Source organism: Triturus cristatus, chromosome 4_1, assembly GCF_964204655.1.
Source record: "Triturus cristatus chromosome 4_1, aTriCri1.1, whole genome shotgun sequence".
Taxonomy (NCBI): Eukaryota; Metazoa; Chordata; class Amphibia; order Caudata; family Salamandridae; genus Triturus; species Triturus cristatus.
The window spans coordinates 95387656-95407457 of NC_140585.1; the positions used below are offsets into that span (position 1 = coordinate 95387656).

At 43.1% G+C, this 19802-nt stretch overlaps 1 protein-coding gene across 2 annotated transcripts in view; it reads left to right on the forward strand.

Annotated features, from left to right (window-relative positions):
- Positions 1-19802, forward strand: part of LOC146839638 (uncharacterized) — a 524113-nt gene that overhangs the window by 282394 nt on the left and 221917 nt on the right. The window contains exon 5 of one of the 2 annotated variants that reach the window (XM_085650373.1): positions 6480-6578. The exons of the other annotated variant lie outside the window; for it this stretch is intronic. Within the exon in view, the coding sequence (XP_085506499.1) occupies positions 6480-6578 (99 nt within the window). The remainder of the gene's footprint in view (positions 1-6479; positions 6579-19802) is intronic. 2 annotated transcript variants of the gene reach the window in all.

Sequence of the window (19802 nt, forward strand, 5' to 3'; positions counted from 1 at the left end):
CGCGGTGAAACCAACCAGTAAGCTGCGGAAGCAATCTGTCCAGGGGGAGCATTTTTACCAATAAATGGATTTACTCCTGTCAATGATCTGAGTGCGTTCCTGCCCTATGGGTACTTTGGAGCTTGATGTTTAAACGTGGCCGCCCTTGCCGCGAGGACACGCACCAACCCGAAATGACTGGGTGACACGAGGCTTCGGATTTCCTTGCCTTACTTGTGGGACATTGACTAACTGGATTGTAAATGCACCGGTGGACGGAGGCCCATCTGAGGGCTTTCATTCTTGCCAGAAACAGCGGTGAATTAAGTGCACCCATACAGGGTTTTAATCATGAGGCACACTACGTGTTCCAGAATTCCCTGCCCATGAGAGGGCGTGACATTGCTATAAAGGAAGGTGTGTCTCAACAGCAAATGGGAGTCGAGCCTTTGAAAAAGAAGCACAGAAGCTTCGAAACACATCGGCGTTATCGACTTGAGCTGCAGAACGCGGTGAAACCAATCAGTAAGCTGCGGAAGCAATCTGTCCAGGGGGAGCATTTTTACCAATAAATGGATTTACTCCTGTCAATGATCTGAGTGCGTTCCTGCCCTATGGGTACTTTGGAACTTGATGTTTAAACGCGGCCGCCCTTGCCGCGAGGACACGCACCAACCCGAAATGACTGGGTGCCACGAGGCTTCGGATTTCCTTGCTTTACTTGTGGGACATTGACTAACTGGATTGTAAATGCACCCATGGACGGAGGCCCATCTGAGGGCTTTCATTCTTGCCAGAAACAGCAGTGAATTAAGTGCACCCATACAGGGTTTTAATCATGAGGCACACAACGTGTTCCAGAATTCCCTGCCCCTGAGAGGGCGTGACATTGCTATAAAGGAAGGTGTGTCTCAACAGCACATGGGAGTCGAGCCTTTGAAAAAGAAGCACAGAAGCTTCGAAACACGTCGGCGTTATCGACTTGAGCTGCACAACGCGGTGAAACCAACCAGTAAGCTGCGGAAGCAATCTGTCCAGGGGGAGCATTTTTACCAATAAATGGATTTACTCCTGTCAATGATCTGAGTGCGTTTCTGCCCTATGGGTACTTTGGAGCTTGATGTTTAAACGCGGCCGCCTTTGCCGCGAGGACACGCACCAACCCGAAATGACTGGGTGCCACGAGGCTTCGGATTTCCTTGCCTTACTTGTGGGACATTGACTAACTGGATTGTAAATGCACCTGTGGACGGAGGTTCATCTGTGGGCTTTCATTCTTGCCAGAAACAGCGGTGAATTAAGTGCTCCCATACAGGGTTTTAATCATGAGGCACACTACGTGTTCCAGAATTCCCTGCCCATGAGAGGGCGTGACATTGCTATAAAGGAAGGTGTGTCTCAACAGCACATGGGAGTCGAGCCTTTGAAAAAGAAGCACAGAAGCTTCGAAACGCGTCAGCGTTATCGACTTGAGCTGCAGAACGCGGTGAAACCAACCAGTAAGCTGCGGAAGCAATCTGTCCAGGGGGAGCATTTTTACCAATAAATGGATTTACTCCTGTCAATGATCTGAGTGCGTTCCTGCCCTATGGGTACTTTGGAGCTTGATATATATATATATATATATATATATATATATATATATATATATATGTTCCCAAAAATGCCCCTGCATATGGGGACGCACACCTCCAGCTATTGAATTACCAATCCTTTATTCAAGAGGGAGCAGGGTTGCTTTCCTGATTATTTCTGTTCCGCCTGACGCGTTTCGGAGCCTTTACGCTCCTCTTCAGAGGCAGTTTGATTGCACACAGTTTAGGACATCCTACAAGGCTCTACGACATTTCACAGTTTATAAGGTCTCCGGTGTACCTAATTTGCATATCTTCTGAATTAAGTGCATGCTGGGCCCTGTGGTCTTTTTTCCATCCAAATGTTTGACCTCCAGTGGTGTGTTTCCAATACATTTCTTAAAATCGACGGAACAGGTTTCCCTTCCTGTAGCCTACTGGAGGGCTGACACTTGTTCTTTTAGTGTTTGAATTGGACACACACCACTGGAGGAAATTTGCTCGTGACCTAGCAGATTATGAACACGGCAGAATCTACACGTTTGCCAGAAAATTCGCTATGGCTAAAAAAGTCAAAACTAACACAGCCTCAAGTAAAGATAACATCACTACCCAACCACAAATTGCGGGTACATCAAAAGACTCATTAATACCATCTGACGGCAGCTCCTTCAGCAGTGATATAGGCTCAGAAGACAGTAACAGTACCACAATGAATATTGAAACAAGAAGATTAAGCTTGGGGGAAGAAGTGGATTTTTTAGCAGTAGACCGACGCAACACATTAAGACCACGGAAGCAAGCAATAGCCATAGAAAAAAACGCAACATCAACAGAAGAGCGCGGCACAAAAAAACAAAAAGCAAAATCAAAAAGAAACTATTGGCGCAAGTAACAAATTTGGAGAATAAAACCATTGTAAATTTATCAACGGTAACTCTAACTACAGCAGAGAAAAAAGTGCTCAACCTAGGTTTATCGTACTGTCCATCAAACGATTTCAATTACGTTCAAACCAGGATAGATGTATTTGGCTATATTCGGAAACTCAAGCTAAAAAAGTTTTTCACAATAAAAAGGGCTTAAAACAACAACAACAACATGACCCCAAAAAAATATTAGGGTTGCAAGTCAGAGACATTCCACTGTTGCGAACTGTATATGATCTTAAAGAAGCAACATCACTTCAAACAGAGAGTACTGCCACAGAATTGTCTACACAGCAGCAGCTCGTATGTATGGATGTTCATCAACAAGGGGCTGGGATCAGACCCTTTAAACCCAAATCAACATTTATACCTAACATGCCAAAAGATGCGATAGACATATTCCATGAAACAGTGACAGAAGAGTTGAAAAAACTCAATCTTCAATCCAATAAGAAAAAACATGTAAACAAGTTCAATGAGGTGCAATATCAAGAATTAATTAGGAAATTACAGAATAATCAGGAAGTGGTCATCACTAAAAGTGATAAAGGAGGCAATATCATCATTTGGCCAAAGAGTCAATACATTGAAGAAGCGCAACGGCAATTACAAGATGAAACATGCTATGCAAAAACAAACTGGAAAGAGTACAGCAAAGCAAAAGACTCTTTAAACAAAAAGCTACGCCAGTTTAAAAGGGAAGGGATGATTTCACAGGAAGAATTTAACTTTTTTACAAGTACAACACCCAGTAATTCCAATTATCTATTTCATTCCCAAAATTCATAAAAAAGACTGTACCAATCCCAGGACGCCCAATAATATCAGCCATCAACAGTATGAGCGAACATGTTTCTCAGTGTATTGATTTTTTCTTACAAGAATCAGTCAAGAACTTACCTACTTACGTGAGAGACACGGGAGACTTCCTGAATAAGATCAAAAACATCAAATGGGAAAAAAACATGATTTTGATGACATTAGACATTGAATCCCTTTATACGTGCATAGAACACGAGAGAGGACTTCAAGCTATCCAATACTTTTTAAATTCACGTCCTATTGAATCCTACCAACATAATAATATGCTGTTAAAATGTATTGATTGGTGCCTCAATAACAATTTTTTCCTATTTGGCACAGATGTGTATAAACAGCTGCGCGGTGTGGCCATGGGATCCTGCTTCTCTCCCAGCTATGCCTGTTTGATGGTAGGCTGGTGGGAGGAGCAGGTCCTGAGGGGGACCCACGCAATATTGTACAATCAACATGTCAAATTTTGGTACAGATATATCGATGATGTTTTTGTGGTGTGGCAAGGCAATGTGAACAATGCACAAACATTTGTTAATACCATCAACGATAATAAGGTTAACCTTAAATTTACATCTAGTATTCACACAGAAAAAATTGAATTCCTAGATGTTGAAATCATTATTAAGAATGAACAGATGGCCACAACATTACACAGAAAAGCCACGGCAGGTAACTCCACGTTACATGCGTCGAGTAAGCATCCTAAACATTTAATAAGAAGCATTCCATTTGGAGAGTTACTTCGCATCAAGAGAATCTGTAGCCAAGTACAGGATTTAGAGAAATGCACAAATGAAGCCATTATAAGATTTAAAGACAGAGGCTATGATGAAACTGTCCTCAAAGAAGTACAGGCTAAAGTTAAACTAAAAACTAGAGAAGAAATTCTTGAACCAATAAGTGTCACTGTCCAAGCAACACAAAATGATGATTCTGAACCAAGATTGATTATCACCTATAATCAACAAGAGAGAAAAATTAAATCAATTCTCAAACGTAACTGGCCCAAAATTCTTACAGATGCGGTACTGGCACCACAACTGTCTAATAATCCTACGATCACATTTAGGAAAGGCAGATCAATGAAAACACAGCTGGTTAAAAATAGCCCGGAGATCTGCCATGAGAATAAAATGTGGTTGCAACCACAACAGGGATTTTTCAAATGCCCGAGTTGTAGAGCTTGCAAGTTTGGGATTAACACTACCAGTTACATTACCCCATTCAATGCCAGACCAAATTTAATTGTGGGCCACTACAATTGCAAAACCGAATTTGCCGTATATGTCCTGGCTTGCACCTGTGGTTTAAGATACGTGGGCAGCACAAAGCTGCAGGTGCACGTCAGGATACTGCAGCATATCCGAGCAATTGTCAATAATGATGATACTTACCGAGTCGCCAGGCATTTTAAACAATGTCACAACAACATTTTGAGTTGTTTAAGCTACTTTGTAATTAGCTCAGTATCAAAACCTCGCAGAGGCGGTAACAGAGAACGACTGCTACGCCAATCAGAATCTCGGTACATTATTGAGCTAGATAGTAAACATCCGAATGGTCTGAATAACACAGAAGACCTTCACAACTTTTTATAAAATAACAAAATCTTTTTTATAACCTGGTGAACTGGATGGATATAAAGTTCACATAGTCTAGAATTAGCATACAGAATGACAACTCTATCACTTATGCACTGATTATTTTGTAACACAGCTAGCTTCCCCGTGGGCAATAGGTAATATGAACAACATAATATTCAAATCTACTAAAAATAAAGATGAAGTTACAATGTTTATTAGAGTTCATCACCAGCCACTATTCCCCTTCATTTTTCTCCTTTTTCTTTTTCTTCTTTTATATTTATAGTCATGCACCTGAATGTTATGCATTTATGCATTAGCACTCTGACAGTTATCAAGGTAGCACTTAGCACTTTTAATCACACTATCATACTAATAGAATTAGCATAAACTACAAAGATAAGGAGTGAGACATGTGTGCACTTTATATCAATTCAATAGATAGTTACCAGTTGAATAACCAATCAATCACAGCATTTTGTTGCACTCATTAACAGTCCATAAGTTTTTCACGCATTTAAGCAATAATAGGCACAAGGTGCACTATGTGTTTTGAATTTAACACATAAAATATATTTTAATAAATCTGTTTACATATGTATGTATATATATTTATATGTATTTATATTATTTAATTTTGGTTTTTAAGTAACCATGATTTTATCAAACAGTTTTTATTACTATTTAACTTAAGGACTATTGTATTCATACAAAAGAGATATATATGTGCAATATAATGACTGTGGCGAAAATTCACAATATGTGCATATATGTGTATTCAACTGTGTTCACCAACCGATTATAGTGAGGACATGAAATTCCACGAGAATATCAATGGCGAAATATCAGCTTTTTTAATTCTAAACAACATTAAGATTGATAGTGTTTTTTCTATGTTTAACACAGGTGAATTTCAGTAAAAGACATAAAAACAGAAAGCGGAGTGCGTTTCCGCATGTGATCAAGGGCACTTTGTATGCCCGAAACGCGTCATATGGCTTAAGGAATAAAGAAGTTTCAGCCACGAAATTTTGGGTCCGTGACTCCTTGTTCTTGTCCGTGCGATTCAGACAATTTGCAGGAGTCGTCTTGCAAATATATATATACATATAGAGATATATATAGATATATATGTGTAAAAATTACAATGGTAATAAATCTAAATGTTGCAAATGTGAGACCTATTGCATTGGAAATGCTTGCTTTTGATATTGTGTTGTGCACAGCCAGTACCAAAGCGCAGCTCCCTATAGGCAGGTTCTGTATGATGATGTTGAAACGTATTCAAACCATAATTTAATATTTCTTTTGGTGAAAGAACGTACTTAATGCATTTAAGGAAAACGTAAAAAGAACATATTGTGAATGTTCTTAATCTTTATGTTAAATGCTTGTTAGGAACTATGACCACACAATTCAGAAACAGCTGCTGCTCGTCCTAGACCAGATGAGTAAAGATGCAGAATGAACTGAGTAGGGGAAAGGAAACTCATTAAACAGTTCTATAGACATTTGTGAAAATAAATCTCTTGTTTAATTTGCAAGAATAGTGATGCATCTTGCCATTTTTTAATTTAATGTGCTCTTCTCGTCTCCAGTGGCATTTTGCAATTCAACTACTTGTATTAATGGCTCTTGCACTTCGGATGGCACGTGCAAATGTGACAACGGATTCCAAGGAACGACCTGTAATGAAGGTGAGAAGGAATGCACAAGTGGGACAAATTCGCAGTGAATTCAAAGAGAAGAAGCTGGTTAAAGCTCTGCACAAAAACCTGATCTATTTTGCTTTGTATCAAAATCTGTTCCTGCCCCAACCACAACCTTTATTAGCAGTGGTTCATGTACCAGTCTCTTAAATACAGAGCATCTTTTCTTAGCATGTAGAATGTAGATATGCGTCTCCCTGATTCTGTCAGAAAGTGCCAATTATTGTGACAAATTAAAACTCTTTAATTTACCTTAAGGAACACGCACATCTGATATATCACCTGTAGACTCTATTTCTCTTGCATCCTCTCCTTTCACCAGGCGGGTATCACACAGGTCTACAACATCTCAATCATCTCTTACTCCTTTTCTGTTTACCTCCGTCACAAACCTCTTTCCCTTTTTTCTTTAGTCTCTCTCCTTTCTCACTCTCACTGGCCAGATTACTGGATTTCTGGATTCGTGGCAAGTGCACGAGGGTAGACACTTTTGGAGGGGAGTGTCCCCTCTTCCATGGTCTACTCTTAATACAACTGAGAAAATCCAATTTGCCTTAGCGTGTGATCCTAACACTCAAGCATTGGCAAACAAGTATTGGCAAACACAATAGACATCCAATGAGATGCTGCACTACTATAGTTGTGTGAAGTGTAATAGTATCACCTCCAGCTCCATGGGAGGGGCAGCGTCCTGCATGTTTTAGAACAGAACCTTTCTGGCTCCTTATGGACTCTGTATCAGTATGTCGTAATAACTAGAATAGAATGCTATGAAAGCTTGGTTTACAATGTTGCACCTCACAGATACACGCAGAGGAATAAAGACTTGTGCTTTGCAGCTCTGTGTGTGGCTTAGTCAGTCAGAAAAATCTTTATTTGCTGCATTTCTACGGCATACAAGAATAAATATACACACATAACACATCTAAGATAAAACATTCAAAAACATGATAAAATCGACTCCCAAAAGTCAATACAATAGAGGATCATACAATGCCATTCAGTTTAACATCCAAAGCTAAAATTACATCCCATAGTCATTGGCAGGTACCTAGGCTGGGGAGGATGATAACACTGCTAACGAGAAAGGGGATAAGTAACCCAAATAAGAATGTGCTCTTCTAGAGTGTTTGCTGTGGTCCAAGCAAACTGCTCGTTTTAAGTCAACAGTTTCCGTATGTGAAGCCAGACCCCCTCCTTGGTGGACTGGAATGTGTGAACCCCCCCCCCCCTCACCAGTGCCTTGAGACCCTTTCAGGTGAGCAGTCGCGCTTAACAAACACCTTGATTGATTGATTGAAAGCTCAACACCAGCTGGTGTGAACCATTTGAATGGAAAGCTTCACTAAGAAGTCTACGCATCGTCGGTCAAGAAACTATGACCAAGACCCTACTAAAAGGTACCACACTGCATGCAAAAGAAAGGACTACATAGTATGGAGCATTACCGCTGAAGGTGAAGGCAACCAGGTTTACAAAGATCAGTCAAAGATGGTCATAACTTACAAACACTGCGAACAGAAGCGCTACAAGGCAGAGATGAACCAGGTGTGAAAAGAGAGACTGAAAACTTCATGAAGTGCAGGAAAGGGTCATCTACTTACCTGAACTGAGTAAAGACAGTCATTGCATCACTGCTGCGGGTGACTCGAAGAGGAGTCAAGGACTGTGCTTACAGAGCGGTCCAAACCTGCAGCGGCAAGAAATTTGTCAAAGGTCCATCCTCCCGATGGAACCCACCAAGACGACCCTGTTGCTGGCCCATCGCAGGGGCAGGTAGGGACAGGAATGGAACAGATCTCAATTTCTGGCAAGAGGAGCCGGAGAAAGCTCCAGTTGCAGTGTCAGCCAATCTTGTGCCGCCTTCTTGAAGCCACCGCCACCTTTTGATAACGCGAAAAAGCAAAATATTGCTGATAGACTGCTTGGATAGAGATATTTGAAGATTACATTAATGCACTTGAAGAGACTGATAACAGTAAGATTATCAAACATCTCAAAAATCTTGCTAGTGATGGTGTGAAAGAATCCTAAAAAATTCATAGAACTGACAAAGGAGTCAAGTACCGTCAGATTAAAAATTTGTCGAATCTCAAGTTTAATCCTGCTCCAAACGCCTATTATGCATGATATATGCATGCCAGACTACAAGTATTTTTGCAGTCTGTTGGTGTAGGAAAGTTCCACTTTACTAGGGACCTACAAGTAAATATGTCATTTGGATGAAAGCCTGTCCTACCACATTTAAAAGAGAGAGCGCAAGCAGTGGCAAAGTGTGTCAAGTCCTGAAAGCCAACAAAAATGTGTTCAGAGAACAGGAGGGTGAAGGCAAAAAGTTAGGGGGCAGCACTGCAGAATGGGCCAAGTCAAACACCATCCCACATTCATATGCACCAACAATGTCCTTTACTGGTTTTTCTCCTACCTGCGCAAGACACCCGTTTGTTCACATGGGCAGATCCAGCTCCCAAATATCCCTATTAACTGTGGAGCCTCCCCCCCTACCAGGCTCAATACTGTCACGTGTAATCTTCAATCAGTACATGGAGCCACAACTCTACTCAGAGATAAAGGCATCACGATTCACCAATACAATGATGGTACACAACTGTACTTGAAAGTCTCCTATACTTCAGCGTCATAATCATTTCTTACACATCATTCAGACCTGAATGTCCAGCATCTATCTGAAGCTCAACCCAACCAAGACAGCATTTGTATTATTTACCAAGAACAACAAACCAGATACAACAAACCTGGCTCAATCACCTACACCTTGATGACTTCAAACCCCAGGCCTAACTCTCCTGTGAAGCAGCACCGTCCTGCTTCCTCTCTGTTTTTCCTGCTTTCCCTTCTTTTAATTTTTTTTTTGAGATATCATGTCTCATCCAGGACCTGAAGAAATATGATCACATCACCCTCATACCGATGGAACTCCTCTTGCCGGCTGGCTCCCTCTTAAAGTCAGCTGCATCATCTACCAGACTATTATGACCAGCACCCTTGCTTATCATGCGGACAAGCTAACCATTTTGGGTAGTTCTCAGTACACCTGCAGCCAGGACACTATTATGCTGAAGACAAAGAAGCAAAGTAGACAAAACAAAAATGTGCCCAACCTAATGCACCACCCTAAAAAAGGTAGCTGCACCTGCCCTTGGGGCAGAACCAGCCAGGTGCTGTGATGTCAGAGCAAGGACTGTTCTCATCCTCAGGAGTGTATGCATTCAAGCCACAGGGCATCTGACTTGATTAGCACCAGGTGATCTTGGTCACACTCCTGTTTTTAGTCCTTACCTGCCAGACAGCACATTTTGTGTCTGATGCTAGACGTATTGTCAGCTTACATTGGACTTAGATCTACTCATTGCTTACCACTGGTTAGCTTTATTGTCACTCCCATTTGCTTGCTTCTTATTGATTAGCCTGGGTGGACTTTAGTTTCTCTTTTTATGTTTTTCACTCTTCTGGAACATGGGAAATTACTTGTGTCCTTCCACTGCTTGTGCTTTAAGCACTACTTCTTATTTTTGTTTATACACTCTTCCAGAGTGGATATGTTTTACAGCTGTCTCTAGTATGTGCTTCTGATACCTCTCTATGTTCCTATTTCTTGCAAAGTGCTTCTTCCCTGCCCTCTTCCATGATGTGCTCACCCTCGTGTGCTTTTCTCTGAGCTCCATTTTGCTCTTCCTTGCCTATTTGCATCTCCCCTGCCCTCCACACTACTCTCTCTTCATGTCCTTTGCTTCTCCCCACATCCTCTGTGTTGCTTTCCCCATGAGTGCCCCCATCTTGTGGTCTCCCCACTAGCACTATCTTTGTTGATTCTCCCAACCCACGCTCCCCATGTTGCTTCTACCTGCCCCCTATGTTGCTTTTCCTCCCACCACTTAAAAAAAAGTGTTTTGTTTATTTATGGTTCACCTTAACAGCACAGCTGCCACCAGACAACAACATGAGAATCACCAGGAGAAGAGCTATGGCTCTTCCCAGTTATTGGGAGCCATTTGTGCAGGAATTTGATTATTCAGAAGCTGTGTGCTTCCTCTCAAAGAGTGCTTGTGTTGCACTCTAATTGGCTGTTGGAGATTCCTCTTCGCCTTAACAGCCATCGCATCAAAATGTGACGATAAAGAGGTATTCATTGGCTGAAAGGATTTTCCCCTACATATGTAGCATGAGCCAGCAGTATCATAGCAAGCAAAAGCATCATAACATCATACGTAGCCTGAAGTCATCGCCATAATTTAGCTGCCACATCACAGAGAAGAGTCGGCTTATAACAATGGTATCAGTAGTGTCGGCTTCTATCAGAAGCAATCACCTCAGGGCCTTCAAGGGCTGTTGTTTCTGAGGGCAGATCTTTTTTAGGTCTCGTCTACTTAGCGCATTCGTTGTGATGCATTGTTTACAACTAAGTGAGCTGACAACCCTTTCACAGAATACCATTAGTTGTTTTTGTTGTCAATCTCAATTGAAATCTTTTGATTGCTTATCTCCCGTAGACTTCCTTTCCTTTCCTTTCTTGTTAATGGTGTTGGAATCTACAGAGTTCACATTCACCATAGGTCTCTGGGCACTAGATGACCAGCTTAATGGAGAGTTGTAAACAATCAATAAGACACGTATGCTTGCTTAACCCCTTCCATGCATCAGACGGGCCCCCGGCCGTCCGACGTACCGGTGGGCATATGCGGAGAACGACAGATTCCCCAGCGCCGCGGCGGAATGCCCGCCGTGGCAAAGCGGTTAAAAAGCCAGGTCTTCAAGCTTTTTTTTAAAGGACAAGATATCCGACAGACATCGAATTGTGCTCAGTAGGAGGTTCCTACTGGTATAAGCAATGACCAAAAGCTGCTGCCTCCAGGTCTACAGCAAATCTAAATCTGTGTACAACTAAACAAATGGAGCCAGCTGATCTCAGATTACATGACGGAGCGTACCCAGTAGCGGCCGGCATGGCTTGCAGGTGGGGGGACGAGCAGGGAGGGGGGTCACGATGGGAGGGTCAATAATAAAAAATAAAAATCTACCTGTCCAGTGGCCCGGGTCCCACGTCTTCACTGCTCCAGCATTCCTGCCTCCAATAGGAACAGGAAGCAGGCAGCCTCCCTCCCCTCCCCTAAGCCAATCACGGTCGAATAGAGCATTGTTATTGATCGGGACGCCACCCAGCCAGGGGCTGTAGGGGATGGCATGATCTCCATGTAGGCTGCAGTGCAGCATACATGGAAAAGGGCAGCGTGCGCACAGCACTCTTCTCCTGCCTGGGCAGGTCCGCCCACCAGCCCGCCCGCAATGCGCAAAGAAACATCAAATGGTAATAAGCAAATGTTATTACCATTTTAGGTTTTGGCTTTTTCGCACTGCGAGAAAGCAGTGGGACGACGCTCCTCTGCCCTAGTGGATAAGCCGCCCCTGAGCGTACCTATTAACTTTACCAGAGATGACATCTGGATGTTTAGGCTCTTAAAATCCTTGAGGCAAAGTTTAAACTGTATTCTTTTTTTAACTGGAAGCCAAAAAAGTTAATTTAACAGAGGAGTGGCATGTGAGCGTCTACTCTAGGCATCCTAAAAACCTACTTGGCAGCTTCATTTTGAAATACCTGAAGTCGATACAGCAAAGCTTCCAGTAAACCAGCATAGATTGCATTCACACATTCCAATCTAAACAAAATGGTTGCAATAATTAATGTTTTATGTGCTTCTAAGGATAAGTAGGGCATGGCTTTCCTCAACATTCTTTACAAAAATAAGCATTTCGATGCCACCAAGTTTACATGGGACTTTATTGTAAGATGCCCATCAATCAGCACCCCAAGGCTTTAAACTTCCACTGGAGGGATAGGAAGTGGGCCCAAATGATCAGGCCAGTAAAGTGCCCTCCAGGCCTGAAAATTATAGTGTTAGCTCTTAAAAATACAACAGTTGCATCTCAGGGGCAGAAGCTGTGTATTCTTTATTAGAGCGTCAGGGCATTGTCCCCTATATTTGGCCTCCCGACAGCCTCCGATTTTAATGTAAATAAATCTCCAATTTAGATATCACTTTTTCCAGCTGTGGGTGCTGTGCTGTTTTTTTTTTATATTGGCCAGCTAGATTTCTTAATGATGAGTGGGTGTGGCTCAAAAATTCTATACAGGCACACCTTCTGCTCCTGGTTGCCGACACACACACTCCAAAGTGCACATGTCAGGTTGGCAACTGCTTTCTTGCAACCAGCTTGACATGCACACTAGTGGCCTGCCACCATATGTGCATGGTGAGGAGGAGGGCTGGCAGCCGCAGCCCCCTGAGCGCTGGGTTCACCTGCTCGATCCTATCCTGGTGCTGCTCTTAGCAAGGGGGAAGTCTGTGGATTGGCCAGGACTTGCAGCCCTAATGGCATTGCCCAAGGAGTATGTGGAGAGAGTTGTGATAGTTCCAGCCACCTTCCATCCTGACCATACTTGTTATGGCCCTTGCTCTTAAGATAACTCTGGAGAGGTAGGAAGGTAAGATTCCAACTATGTGCCTTTTTACATTACCTGCATTTAATTATTTCAGTTAACCAGTAAATGGTACCATGCAACCAAATTTGCACCAATAGATCTTGTTTGCATAACGCATGCATAATTAACATTACTTTTCTGTCACTAATTGAAAATACATTTTTGTGTTATCTATTGGCTTTCATCTAAGATTTCATAGCTGACTAATGCTTGCATAGATCTTATACTCACTTGTCAGATATGTGTTCTCTTCTCCCCCTCCCCTATTTAATAGCGGTTGCTGTGAGGGAGCATGACAAAACCTCTGACCTCCTGGTTGGAGACCTGCTCTCCCCCTCAGCAGCTCCGCTGCTGCGCCTCTACTGCCGTTGAGCTGGTGCCCTGCTGTAGGAGGGTTTGAGTCCGCTCTCTGCTGTCTGCCATGGTATTGTGCCTCACTGTTGTTGTGCCCTTTACTTAATTCTGCACTGTTGTTTTGTTGTGCCTTACTGTTATTGCGTTTTTTGCCTGTTGCCCTTGTCCCCTATGCCCACTTCATCACCCCTTTTCCTGCCGCTACTGCCCCCGTGGCACCGGGCCCCTGGTGTTCCCTGCTCCTGCCTCCCAGCTGTGCTTCCCTCCACCCTCTTATTTAATGGTGGCTGCAGGCAGAGGGCCTGCTGCTGGCAGGTCAAAGGTGCGCCAAAGGCAAGCCTTTCTGCACCCGTCCGTGACCCGACCGTAACCAGCGCAAGAGACCCTGGATCGCCGACCATCCACTGCTAAGACTCAGCTGCCCTCCTTGCACTCAACCCAAGAAGGAACAACAATGGCATCTGTCCACGCCAAACACCACCCACGGCCAGTTCTCCTGCCGTCACTGCTGCCAAACCTTCACCACCCTCTGCACCCCCACAGTTACCACCCCCACGTTGGACACCAACACCACTCAAGCCATGAAGTGCATCCTCCTCAACGTGCGCTTCCTGCACAGACACGCCATAGAGATCTGGGACATCCTCAACATTCTCTCGATACCCTGTGGAAATGTGGATTTTCCTGATCAGTTATGTCCCCTATCTTGGACCCCAACGGTTTTATATGCATGTTACAAGTACATGTATGTTCCCTCCAGTTCCAGTTTCTAAGACGCAAACATATGTGTGTCTACCGTCAACATGTTCTCTGTCAGATCCGCCATCAATGGGCTGGATATTCGATTCCTAAGTATGAAAGGCCACCGACTTTATATGGCTAAGTTACTCCATTTTTACAGTTCAGGCGAGTAGGCCCGATTCTGTCCTCAAAGCCTTTCCCTGCTCTCTGTCTCTGACAGCTTCAGCTTGAGCTCGCATCTGTATCCATGAACTTTGTCCTACTCCCTGTGCAGCTAACGGTGCCTGCCTCGGCCAGTTTTCGCCTGTCTGCCAAGAAGTTGTATTTCACCTTCGAATTATCTATTTTGCTCTCCAGCCGATGCATTCCTGCCTAGTGATTTAGGTAAACATTTCCTTTAGCTCACAAGCAAAGGACTCAGCCTTTTCGTCCTCCTGCAAGTGATTCATAGCCCTGTTGCCATGGAAAGTTTTCTGCCCCTCGCATCTCATATAGACACTTAGACGCTTGTACACGCACACAGTCAGTATAGAATAGATTCTGTCCGAGAGTCTCTTCCTTGTGGATAACATAGTTCTTTAAACATAGGATGTTAGATATGATTTGGGATTAGGTTGACTTGACCCCAGACTTCTCGTCTCCACATGTAGAGCTAAATGTCAAGTCCCCTTCACCCCCTAGTTGCACGTCAATTACACGTCATGCTGCCGCGCGCGCATCTATGCCAAGTATTATCTTATAGATCCACCTATGCCTGATAATTCTAACCAATCATGTTTCTTTTATTCCTTATTACGCCTAGTTTCGATTATGTCACTGTCACGTCATTTTTCTTATCAAATGTTACGCCTTCTACATTCGTTTCATTGTAATGTACTTATTATAAAAATACATGTCTGTTAATAAATTATTGTACTTCACTTCCTGAACCTTCGTGGTGACGGAACCTGAGGGCCGCGACTCGAGTCGGCCATTTTGAATGGAATAAAGCCCATTAGAAACCTCTTATACCACGGATTCTGCCTCTCGTTATTTTGAGCTATTTTACTTTAATTTAAGATTCCGCATGAAATTCAGTCCGGTAATATTTATTTTATTTACCACATAATGGCGCCCGAACAGGGACACTTTCTCATCTCACGCGCCGGCGGTGCGTTGCAGGCCCGGTCTCCTGCCACAGCTGGACGGACCATAAACGCGTACCAGCAGGATTTCCTGTAAGCTCCCTCCGGTCAAGCGGGGGCGACTGAGGCTGCGATCAACCCAGACGAGGCGGTGAGAAGCGCAAGGTATCCCGACCAGAGCCTAGCTGAGAGAGCAAGATCCGAGGTATACAGAGGCCCACCAGGTTTTCCGAAATTCCGACGTCCAGAGGGTCCGATGTCCGCAGTTATCGAGTCCTGTCCATTCTCTGAGGCCTTCCGTTTCAAGGAGCTACTCGGTGAGTACCATCGCCGGGGAGGCGTGTTGACGCGCACATAGGTTGTGCCGGTCAAGACGGATTTGGGTACACAAATCCGGTCTGCACTGTTTAGCAGTGTATATGTACTGTTTGGCAGTATATCAAGTATTCCGAAGTATTCAGCTATTGTCAAGAATTCAGCGTGGTGATTAGTTAGGCAGACTGTCATCATTGTCGATCATTGTTATAATGTTTAATGTTTAATGTTTAAAGTATTCAGAAAATGTCTTGCATATTGTGGTATGAATGACTGTTCATTGTTCACTGTTCATTATTGTGTTTCTCGTATTAAGTAAGTTCAAGAGTAAGTATCAGATCAGTTGTCAATATGCCGCTCTTCTCGAAGTTAAGACAGATTACTACCAGAAAAGGGGTGCTTGAAGAAGCAGTTCCTATTCCTCCTAGAGACACTCCAGGACATTTCATGTACCATAAACATGGCTTAGATGCCATATTGTTTCTTGATCTATGGGTAGATTATACCAAAGGATTACCGGAAAGTCAAAGGTGGCCCATAGCGGGAACCTGGGATGCAGAGTGCATCATGAAAGTGGAGGAAGAGTTATGGAAAAGAAAGGTCAGACAGTCACAGAAAGACGCCGTTGAGTTATGGCGTAAAGAATCTCATAGACGAACAGAAAAAGCACGTAGACAAGAAGAGAGGAGTAAAGAAAGTTCAAATAAAGTTCAAGAAAATCTATTAATTGAGGAAGGTATCCGAGTGAAATCAGAACAAGTAAATAGACAAAGAAATGCTCTTATGAATGGTATGTATCCCCTTCTAGCCGAAGGACTACCTAAGGCTGTTACGGAGGTGCCAAAAGACTTGCCACCCCCGTTATTTCCAATTAAGGTACATCCAAAGGGGCATCCCAGAACCGCAGAAGATGTTTTCCTTTCCTCATATCTAGACGATGCAGCCCCCGAGTATGCTAACGCCACACCACATAGACCGTCTGGCGGAGGGGTTCAACGTCAGGATCAGGTATCTGTCCCCGTGCAACAGCAAGTCCCGATACAAGCATCGGCAAGCACATCTGTTTCCGCATCTGTTTCCGCAGTCGACTCTACAGGGGTATCGACACCCATAGTTGCTGTATCACGTTCGACGAACCCTTTCACACCCGACGCCCCAGATGGGGCCACGGGAGGTGCTAGCAGTATTTTTACACCACCTAGAATAAATAAACTTGTTTTTCAAGAGTCAGCACATTCACGTACACCTAAGTTCGTAAATGAACGTACGCTTAAGGAACTTCTTGTAAATTGTAGATATGACCCGGTGGTTGGTAAAGAGGACGAAATGGTCCTGGCATCATTACGTATCAGACGAGCCGCAGAGTATTTAGCAAGGTTACCAGGGATGGCTACGCATCTAGATAACATATATCACTTTGTTCAAACAGGACGAGATCCAGGATGCATTAACAGAACTATGGAATTCCAGAAAGTAGAGATACAAGGGGAACTGTTACGTTTCCTCATAAACTGTGTGATCAGAAATCAAGATCGTCCGGGGGTAGACCGGAATGCAATGCTTATTCTTACAAGATGGAGTCAGAATATATCAGAAGGGAGACACGATAAGCAAAATTGTATAATAGCCATGTGCCGAAAAATACGTAAAGAAATAGAGCGTATTCATGAAGAGAGATTGGGAACAGACGAGTTTGAGCAAGATGAAGTGTCCGAATCAGGGGACTCTGCAAGACAGTCAGAGACCATAGCCTATGTAGGCAGAGGAAGATCTTGTGAAAATACTAGATGTTTTTCTGATCCAATACACTCTGTATGTCCAAATAATAGCAGAACGTATCCGACGCCTGTAATAAATCTGAAATCTCCTGAACATTCGTTTCAAGCCGCAGATAAAATACTACGAGAACGAAGAGGTTACCACCTCCTCGATTCCATGGATGAGCAAGAATTAGTCAGATCAGCCGTTCACTGGATTGTTAGTCCTGAAAAATACGGTGATGAGACCGTAGCACACACGTTTCTCAACCTCAGTACAGATGAACAACGTTTAGCTGGAATCTATATGATTCAGCAACTCCTCATATTATATAAGAGCCAACATGCTGACCCTGGTCCTTTACCTGATATATTAACGGAACTACTTACGTACAGATGGAAAGGTTCTAGTAACAAGCTAATTAAAGAGATATTAGTGTCACGTAAGCAGTATGTTCTTTTTGTAAGTCCGGATTCTCTCTCCCTGCCCCCCAGAGAAAGAGCACCGTACTTCATGGATAGACAAAATCCTTTACGGGAAGTGCACCCAATAAAAGGCGAAGACAATGAGTTTCACCGTGTATTTGTTTACACACCCATATCAAAAATGGAATTATTAGAAATGAAAAAAGTAGTACCTAGTCATGACAAAGACCCAGCGGGTTTCCACCGAGAAATTAAAGACATGTTACTGATGGGAGAGTACACCTTTCCTGATATTATGACAATATTAAAGGTGCTTTTGCCTGCTGGCATATATGAAAAACTGAAAGAAAAAGAGTGGGAAGTGGGAGACCAAAAGATAGACTGGACAGCATTAGCAGAGGAAGAAAGGGGCCGAGCCGCAGGTTCAGGGCTCGGGGATAAAGTTAAACTATTACCAGGTTTACTAGTACAGGTACTGCCACGTTTATTAACTACAAAAAAGGAAGATTGGGGTGCAATCACAGCCTGTAAACAAAAGCAAGATGAAGACACAAGCGATTATTATGCTCGATTTGAAAAATGTTTTGGTATAAATAGTGGTATAAAAGCAAGTAGTGACTCATATCCACATTTATTTGTGACAAAATTAGTGGAAAATGCATTGCCTCCAGTGAAGAATAGAATATTGAAATTCGAGAGTACCTGGCAAAGTAACACTCCGTCGCAAATGCTACAAATGTTACAGTATCATCACAATAGAATTAGGGATGAACAAGAACACGAGCATAGACGCATGAAGGATACAAAAATGAAAATGCTAGTTTCTCAGACAGTACCAGCAGATGGTCACAAAAAGGGTGTGACACATTCTGGTGATTCTGCAGTTCCTGTAAAGGGAACCTGCAATTACTGTAAACAACTAGGCCATTATGTACATGATTGTCAAGTCCTGAAACGAAATATAGCTACAGGTATTGCAAAAGAGAGACCACGATTAGTTAGACAAGATCAGAATGAAAAAGGAGCTATGCAGCATGGACAGTCCATGCCAGTTCAGCAACAGTCTATGCCAGCCTCACAGCAACCCATACAGTTTGTGCCAGCTGCACCACCGTTGCCTGCTACTGCCACACAAACCACAACACAACAAATGTATCAGACTGCACAGTATGAATACCCTGAGTATCAGCGTTACGCATGAACCAGCCTAGAGAGGGAAGTTGACTTACCGCTTATCGAGATTCCGGTAGATCAAGAAGGACCTTATGTACATAGTGAATTATTAGGTCAAGATAGAAAATTCTTACTCGATACAGGGGCAAGTCGAACAACCATAAAACGTAGTGAAGTTCCAGGGGCACCCCTCTCAGGCTCTCAAAATGTTTCCCTTGGTTTTTCAGGAAAGCCTATTGTTAATGAAGTAACACAGCCACTTCCACTTACGATAGGACCTTTGACACGAACTACAGATTTATTGCTTACTAAATCATGCCCAGAAAATTTGTTAGGAATTAAAACTCTGAAAGCACTAGGAGCCATAATATGTTGTTCTCCGGAAGGAGTAAGGTTGTTTTTGCGTGATTTTAAAGGTCACTATGTGTCTAGAGACATGGATCCCCGACTACAGATTTTACCAGTACATCTATGGGCACAAGGCCCTACGGATGTTGGCTGCATGAACATTACACCCTATCGAGTTACATTGAAAGCAGGAGTGGTACTACCACGAATGCGACAATACAAGTTACCACCAGATGCTGTAGTGGCTTTACTGAAAATCATTGACGAGCTAGTCGCGCAAGGAGTGGTTGTAGAAACTAACTCCAATGTGTGTAATTCACCGATAATTCCGATTCTTAAACGAACTGATCCGATGGCCCCACCAGTATATCGATTAGTGATTGATTTGCGTGAATTAAACAAATGCATTGTGCCACAATTCCCCGTGGTCCCCGATATCTCATCATTACTGACAGCCATTGATTCTCAAGCTACA